Source organism: Triticum dicoccoides, chromosome 6A (genome assembly GCF_002162155.2).
Source record: "Triticum dicoccoides isolate Atlit2015 ecotype Zavitan chromosome 6A, WEW_v2.0, whole genome shotgun sequence".
In the NCBI taxonomy this organism is placed as follows: Eukaryota; Viridiplantae; Streptophyta; class Magnoliopsida; order Poales; family Poaceae; genus Triticum; species Triticum dicoccoides.
The window spans coordinates 612,433,217-612,441,458 of NC_041390.1; the positions used below are offsets into that span (position 1 = coordinate 612,433,217).

An 8,242-nucleotide genomic window follows, 5' to 3' on the forward strand; every position below is an offset into this window, starting at 1 on the left:
TGGGCCTCATGGGCCCAAATGGGAGCAGAGGAGGGGCGGCCAGGGCAGGCTGCGCTCCACCTCCCCTTCTAATCCGAATTGGACAAGGAGGGAGGGGCGGCGCCCCCCTTTCCTTTCTCTCCTCTCTCCCTTCCTTCCCCCTCTCCTAGTTGGACAAGGAAAAGAGGGAGTCCTACTCCCGGTAGGAGTAGGACTCCTCCCTGGCGCGCCTTCTCCTGGCCGGCCGCCCCTCCCCCTTGCTCCTTTATATACGGGGGCAGGGGGGCACCTCTAGGCACGACAATTGATCCTTGAGATCTATTAGCCGTGTGCGGTATCCTCCTCCATCATAATCCTCGATAATATTGTAGCGGTGCTTAGGCGAAGCCCTGCGATGGTAGAACATCAAGATCGTCACCACGCCGTCGTGCTGACGGAACTCTTCCCCGACATTCTGCTGGATCGGAGTCCGGGGATCGTCATCGAGCTGAACGTGTGCTAGAACTCGGAGGTGCCGTAGTTTCGGTGCTTGATCGGTCGGGCCGTGAAGACGTACGACTACATCAACCGTGTTGTGCTAACGCTTCCGCTTCCGGTCTACGAGGGTACGTAGACAACACTCTCCCCTCTCGTTCCTATGCATCACCATGATCTTGCGTGTGCGTAGGAATTTTTTTGAAATTACTACGTTCCCCAACACGACCCCCCCGTCGCCTCCGTGGAGCACCATGCCACGTCAGGAGCCCCGCGTTGGTGACCCGTCGCTGCGTCCCGATGAGGGGATAGTCGTCATCATCTCCACGCCCGAGATGGACACCAACGCTGCCAGCCTCGCCTCCTTGGGAGCCTTCCTCTGGCTTGGAGGCAGCAGGCCAGCCATGAGTCAAGATGTCAATGGGGACGAAACCCATCGGGTTTTGCTTACCCAAACCCATCCCCACGAGAAAATCGCAAACCCGTCCCCGTCCCCATCAACATGCGCGGGGTTAAATTTTTGCCCTTCCCCTAAACCCATCGGGTTTTCAAAACCCACGGGGAACCCGTCCCCATGAGCAGCCAATGAAAACAGCAACATTTGGAAGAAAAACTGGAGCATATTACAGCAACAGGCGACGGCTGGGGGACCTAGGTTTAGGTTTAGGTGTCATGTTGTGCGGGAGAGAGAGTCCTAAAGAGCGAGCAACACTGCAGCGACCGAGTGAGGGGTTGGTTTGTACTCCAGAGCCTCGATGTTGTGGGGCTCGGCTCCTCGGGCACTGTGGCTTTGGGCCACTTGAGTCAAGATGGATCGGTGCGTGCTAAATAATGTATTTTGACGGGTTTTGTCGGGTTTCGGGTTCGGGTAGTACTCAAACGGGTTTAAACCCGTGAAACATGCCGGGTTTAATAATGTACCCATGAACAGCCCCGCGGGGATAGAAAGTCGCCCATCCCCGTCCCCTAATTGGGTAAAAACCCGCGGGGACGCGGGTTTCGGGGCCCCATTGCCATCTTGAGCCGTGAGCGCTGCTGAGATCAAGGAGGCCATCGACGTGAAGTTCGGTGTGCGGCTATCAAGGTGGTGCCACACTATCTGGAGGACTTCTTCGCCATCTTCGACTACCAGCACCAACGCGATAGGGTCACGGCGCTAGGCCGTTTCCGGCACAAAGGGCTCAACATCCACTCCGCCAACTGGCGCCTTGACGCGCACACTGATGTGATCCGGGTGAACTACCACGTCCATCTATGCATCGAAGGAATCCCTCTCAGCGCTTGGTGCGACTCCGTGGCGGCACATGTGCTCGGGCTGGACACCTTCGTCCACTACTTCGACGTCGACACTCTACAACGTGAAGATGCTGCCAGTTTCAAGCTATGGGCCTGGTCGGCGAACCCCTCGGCCATCCCCAAGGTGCAGCAGGTCACCATCGCGCCGCGGGTGGCCACATGCATTGGTGGGGCTCCATCAACGACTGTTGGGCATCGCGGTATCCGACGTCACGCCATTCTTCATCTCAACCAGCTGGAGGACTACACGCCCGATGCTTTCGGCAACATCCCTCGCCGCCCGCACTCTGAGCCTTTCACCTGGCGCTACGGCGTGGTGGATGGTGAGCGCTGGGTGCGGGATAGGCAGGAACCACCGCCTCGCAGCCGTGACGATGAAGACAGGCACCGCCGCGACGACGAGCATGATAGAGATGACCGGCGGGGTCGGGACAATGACCGGCCGCGATCCTCCTGGCGTGACCATTTCTTCAGGAGCCGTTCCCGCGCTCCGGAACACCGAGCTGATGAAGATCGCCATGGTTCGCGTTGCAAGGAGCGTCGTGGGAACCGTGGCAGGGATGACCGCGGAAGGGACGGCTGGCACTGTTCTGGTTCAGGCAAGATGATTCGAGGCCGCTCTGCCCCGCCCTCCCCTCGCACCACCTCATGCGACATCATCGAGCTCGCCCCCTCTGGTTCGGCCCTGGGCTGGCTCTGCAGCGCGACTCGCATGGTGACGAAAGTGCAGCCTTCCTTAACTCTCAATGCACACCAGGCAATGATAGAGATGATGCCGGCACAGCTGCCGACCATGTCCACCTGCTCTCCTGAAGTTGTGCTTGCTCCATGACAAGAAGCCCTGCTTGAAGATCCACACGTCCTCAACGCCACTCCCATGCCGGAGTTTGTCCCTGCTACGCCCACGCTGCCGTCCAAACCCGATGTATCTGATGATGGCAGTTCTGGCCATTTGTCCCCTGTTGTAGCTCCCACCACTTCACCTGAGATGCCCACTCCTATCTTCATCCCAAGCATGCCGGCCCTGCTCCCCTCACCACACTCAACGCCGCCCAGGCCGCCTACAGCTCGACGGAAGACACTTGCTGGAGTAACTGGCTTCCAGCTTCCTAGGCAAAGTCCGCGTCTCCAGGCAAAAAAGAGGAGTGTGCCCATTGCCAAGCTTGTAGAGCAGCTGCTCTGTCAAGGTATGAACATCGTTGCTGAAGATGAGCAAGTAACAGAAGCTGCGATTACAAAGTTCACTCATATGTTTCATGGCCAGCTTCCAGATGTTGCTATGGCTGCCCTTCGTGCACTATTTCAACTTGATTGTGATCTCTCGTCGGCGGTTGAAGAGGCTCTGGTGCAGCATGGTGGAGAAGGTGGACCGGACCTGGACGAGGCTGCATCTGCAACAACTTGAACCTGCTGCCAGTTATCTGATGTACTCTAGTTCCTTATGATTGTACACCAAACCAATGCCAGATGTACGCCTGTTTGTAGCTGCTGTAGATTGCTACTGCCCCTGGTCCTGGTGAGACCTCTATTGATATGCTTGTTTCAATCCATGTTGCCCCTTTTGCAATTCTGCTGATGTACCCTTGGTGAATCAATTTTGGAGCAAAACATCTCAATACTGTGTTGGAATGTGCGTGGCTTGAACTGCCCAGACCGTAGAGCCACTGTCCATGAAACAATTGCTACATCCTCCTGCCATCGTGTTTGCCTACAGGAAACAAAGCTTCAAGTCATTGGCAGTTTCATCGCTACATACCTTGGTGGTTACCGATTGTAGAATTTTGCTTACAAACCTGCTGATGGAACTAAAGGAGGCATATTACTCCTATGGGATGATAATGTGGTGAACATTTCCAATGTCCAGATTGGATCATATTTTCTTTCCGGAGATGTTGCTGTCAAGAATACGGAGAGAAATAACTTCAAGCTTACCACTGTATATGGGCCAACTAGAAGCATTCACAAAGACGCCTTTTTTCTCGAGCTATCCTCCCAGAAACCGTCGCCAGGGACAAAATGGCTGGTTAATGGGGACTTCAACCAGATTTACCGGGCCAGAGATAAAAACCGCTCCAATGTTGATCGTAGCAGATTAGTTCGCTTCCGCAACACTATTACATCTTGTGAGCTCTAGGAGATCCCCCTCCAGAACTGGAAGTTTACTTGAAGTAACGAGAGAAACAATCCGACGCTTAGTAAACTTGACAACTTTTTTTGCAATGAGGATTGGGACATTGAATTCGCCAACCACATACTTCATGCCATGTCCTTCTCGCTCTCAGATCATTGTCCGTTGTTGCTCGCTTGCACGGACGGCCCCAAGAAACCCAGGTCCTTTAGGTTTGAGAACCATTGGACCAAGATGCCAGGCTTCCAAAAGATGATCAGCGATGCTTGGAACGAAGATTCGAGTCACCAAGATCCCTACCAAAGACTTTTTCACAAGCTAAAATCTACTAGTCGACGATTACGTTCCTGGAGCAAAACACTCTTCGCTAAATCTAAGGTCCAGCTGCATATGGCCCTTGAAGTTATTCTCCGTCTCGATATGGACCAGGAACAAAGAGAATTATTCCAACAGGAAATTGATCTTCGGAAACGGCTCAAGAGGAAGATTATTGCCTGGGCTGTGCTTGAGAAGTCCGAAAAGAGGCAAAACTCAAGAATCACCAATTTGAAGGACGGCGATGCTAACACCCACTACTTTCACCTGCGTGTTAACCACCGAAGGAGGAAGAACTTTATCCATCATCTCAAGCATAACAATGGTTGGATTATGGAACACAATTTGAAGGAGCAGGTCATACACCATCATTTTGAAAGCATTGCTAAGAAGGGGCCTTCACGCAGAATTGACATCAATTGGGGAATCATTCCGGCCCCCAACTGTGACCTTCAGGAATTGGATGAGGCTATCACGAAAGAGGAGGTGAAGGCTACCGTTTTTGCTATGCCAAATGACAAAGCTCCAGGACCGGATGGCTTCACTGGTGCTTTTTTTAAAACATGCTGGAGCACAATAAAGGGAGATCTTATGTCGGCTATTCATCGTTTCTCTGACCTGCATGCCGCCCATTTCCACTGGCTAAATTATGCGGATGTTGCCCTCATCCCCAAGAAAGATGGTGCCGAAGAATATTGCAAAGAATATTGCAAAAGTGATGTCCAACCGGTTAGCCCCCCACATGAACGACTTGGTCTCCCAGGCCCAGAGTGCGTTCATCAAACGGAGATGTATCCACGATAATTTCATGTATGTGCGCAATCTTGTGAGATGTTTCTACCGCAAGAAAACCCCGACACTGCTCTTCAAGCTAGATATCAAGAAAGCCTTCGACTCTATTCGTTGGGACTATCTTCTTGACCTTCTTCAGCACCTTGGTTTTCCTCCACGGTTTCGAGGATGGATCTCAACTCTCCTCTCCTCGGCTTCGTCGCGAGTTCTGCTCAATGGGGTTCCTGGCACTCCTATCAAGCTTGGGAAGGGTCTGAGACAAGGAGATCCTTTATCCCCACTCCTTTTTGTGCTGGCCATCGACCCACTACATCACATTCTCAAGAAAGCCACTGCTCAAAGAAAGCTGCACCCTCTTGCTGGCAATGCCATGCCTACCAGAGCCTCCCTCTACGCGGATGACGCGGCGGTTTTCCCTGCGCCCATCAAAACCGAGGTCAACTTTTTTGCGGATACGCTTGCACAGTTTGGGGAAGTGACGGGGCTAACAACGAACTGCTCTAAAAGTCTTGTTGCCCCCATTCGATGTGACTCCTTGAATCTTGATGATATACTCAGCTCCTTCCCCGCCAACCGCACCTCCTTCCCAATGAAATATCTTGGGCTGCCGTTGTCAACTAAGAGGCTCAAAACAATCCATTTTCAGCCTCTCGAAGATAAGATTGCTACTCAACTTACGCCTTGGATGGGCAAGCATGTTGCGCAGCCGGGACGGGCTGTGTTGGTCAAGTCGGTCATCACGGCAATTGCCATTTACTACTTGACGGCGCTAGACCTACCTGCTGAGGTTATGAAGAAGATCGACTCCCTTAGGCGTGCATATCTTTGGGCAGGTTGTGACAAGGTCACAGGTGGCAAATGCAAGATCAATTGGGACCAGGTGTGCAAATCAAAAGTGCATGGTGGGTTGGGCATTCTAAATCTGGAAAAATTTGTAGCGGCCCTCCGAATTCGTTGGCTGTGGGCTGCTTGGACGGATCCGGCCAAACCTTGGGTAAACTTGGGAAATCCTTGTGTACAAAAGGACAAAGATATTTTCGCGTCTGCCACAAAGGTTGTTGTTGGAGACGGTCGTCGAGCATCATTTTGGGATTCTTCCTGGCTGGATGGTATGAGACCCAAGGATATCGCGTCCACGATCTTTGAACTTTCTACAAGAAAAAACTGCTCTGTGAAGAAGGCCTTGCACAATAACTTCTGGGTTTCTAAGGTGGATATTGGTGGGAACCTCACTGTCAGCCACATATCCGAGTTCGTCAACCTTTGGGGAAAGCTCTCGCTGGTCAATCTCAACCCGGAGGAGACCGATTCAATTACGTGGAAGCTCACCAATGATGGCCAATATTCAGCGGCGTCGGCATATAATACACAATTCCTTGGGCTAGTGGACACGGACATGCCTCTGTTAGTGTGGCAGAACTGGGCTCCTCCCGAATGCAAATTTTTTGCTTGGTTGGTCATCAACAACATAGTTTGGACGGCTGACAGGCTTCAGCGAAGGGGTTGGCCAAATTGTAATCTTTGTCCTCTTTGCAAGCAAACTCCGGAATCGGCGGCACACCTTCTTTTCCAATGCCGCTACACCATCCGTGTGTAGGGAATGATTGAATCTTGGCTCGGTTTACAAGATGTACACCCAGCGAACTGGGGTGGTTTGACTTCGGTCAAAGAGTGGTGGCGCGCCAATGCTTCTGGGACCTCACGACCACGAAGGGCGCTGACTTCCATCATGCTACTGATTTCTTTGGAAATATGGAAAGAGCGAAATGCACGTGTGTTCCGTAACAACGCAGTTCCAGTGGGTGTGCTTGTTGCTCGAATCAAAGAGGAAGCCTTATGGTGGTGCCGTGTCGAGGCAAAATATTTGTGTAATGTAATGCTGCGAGAGTGAGGATTGTAGCTGGCCTCGACTCTAAAACATTCTTCTTATTCAATGAAAATGGCAAGTCTTTTGCCTTGTTTCAAAAAAAAAAAATAGTCGCTCCAGTACGTCTCGTGGAGCACTGCGTCGGGCCTGCGGTTGGGGTCCATGTGCACGGCGCCGTAGGACGACGTGAACACCACCCGCCGCACGCCCACGTCCGCCGCCGCTCTGATCACGTTCCTCGTCCCCTCCACGGCGACCGGCACGAGGTCCTGCAAGACAGCATAGCAGAGCACGAGGTAAGCCACCCAGTACGCGGCGCTTGTTAGAATCGCAAGAAGTGAGCGGAGCATAGGAAGTGAACTGACGGGGTTGTTGGAGACGGGGAGGCAACGTGGAAGACCCCGCGGCAGCCGCGGAAGGCGGCGCGGAGGCCGTCGTAGTCGATGACGTCGGCGCGGCACAGGGTGAGCCTCTCCTCGGCGCCCTCCAGCGCCAACAGGTGCGCGTTCTTTTGGTCAGCTGCAGAAACCACGCCACCAGTAGACGAGCCACGGAATTCAGCGATATCGATGATGGGCCGACCGCACGGTGCAAGTAAACAGTGACTTACCGGGGTCCCTGGCGGTTCCCCTGACGCGGTAGCCGCGGAGGAGGAGCTCCTTCACCACCCACGAGCCGATGAAGCCTCCCGCGCCCGTGACGCAGACCAGCTCCAGCTCCGGCCGCCTCTGCTTCAGCTCGCCGTTGTCGGTGGCCTTGTCAATCGACGGCATGGTCGATCAATATGTGGATGTTGATGCGAGATTGCTAGTTGGCTAACTAACACGGGCTAGCTAGTACTACCAAACTGCCTTTGCTTGATATTATGATGAATTATAACAATTATGTGTGTTTATTTGTTTCTCTCACAAATTGTATGCTAGTTGACCCTCCTATCCTTTGCACCTTTAGGTTTGAGTCGAATGACGAACATGCAATGGAGGAGAACATGCACAAGGAAGCGCCAACACCATCCACAAAGAAGCTTGTAAGACGAGAAAGAAGAAGCAAGGAGTACCTCAGACGAAGTCAACCAACAGCCATCGGGAAAGTCGGACATTCTGACAGAATGTCCTACCCAACATCGGACTTCACGTTGGCTGTTTGGACACTGTTGGAATGTCTGACAGGAATATACGACAACCTTCGACACGTCGGACAAGACATCAGACCACCTGTCTGACTTATCCAGAGCCCTTTGAACCTTATCGGTCGTAAGTCGAATAGAGGGTGCCATATGCCTGTTACCTTTCCCGGCGTACCTATCTCTTCGTCGCTAAACTACACATACCATACCCCTCCTCCTATCTTGGGTTAACAAAATATAAACTAAATTTTGAGAGAGCTTTGCT

The 8,242-nt window shown here is 52.6% G+C and overlaps 1 protein-coding gene across 1 annotated transcript in view; it reads right to left on the reverse strand.

Annotated features, from left to right (window-relative positions):
• The window catches only part of LOC119314776 (cinnamoyl-CoA reductase 1-like), a 16,974-nt gene extending 9,267 nt beyond the window's left edge, over positions 1-7,707 (reverse strand). The window contains exons 1-3 of the mRNA XM_037589459.1: positions 7,462-7,707; positions 7,243-7,370; positions 6,975-7,120 (exon numbers count right to left, since the gene is read on the reverse strand). Coding sequence (XP_037445356.1) covers positions 6,975-7,120; positions 7,243-7,370; positions 7,462-7,624 — 437 coding nt within the window. The 5' untranslated portion in view covers positions 7,625-7,707. The remainder of the gene's footprint in view (positions 1-6,974; positions 7,121-7,242; positions 7,371-7,461) is intronic.
• Positions 7,708-8,242: the final 535 nt, after the last annotated feature.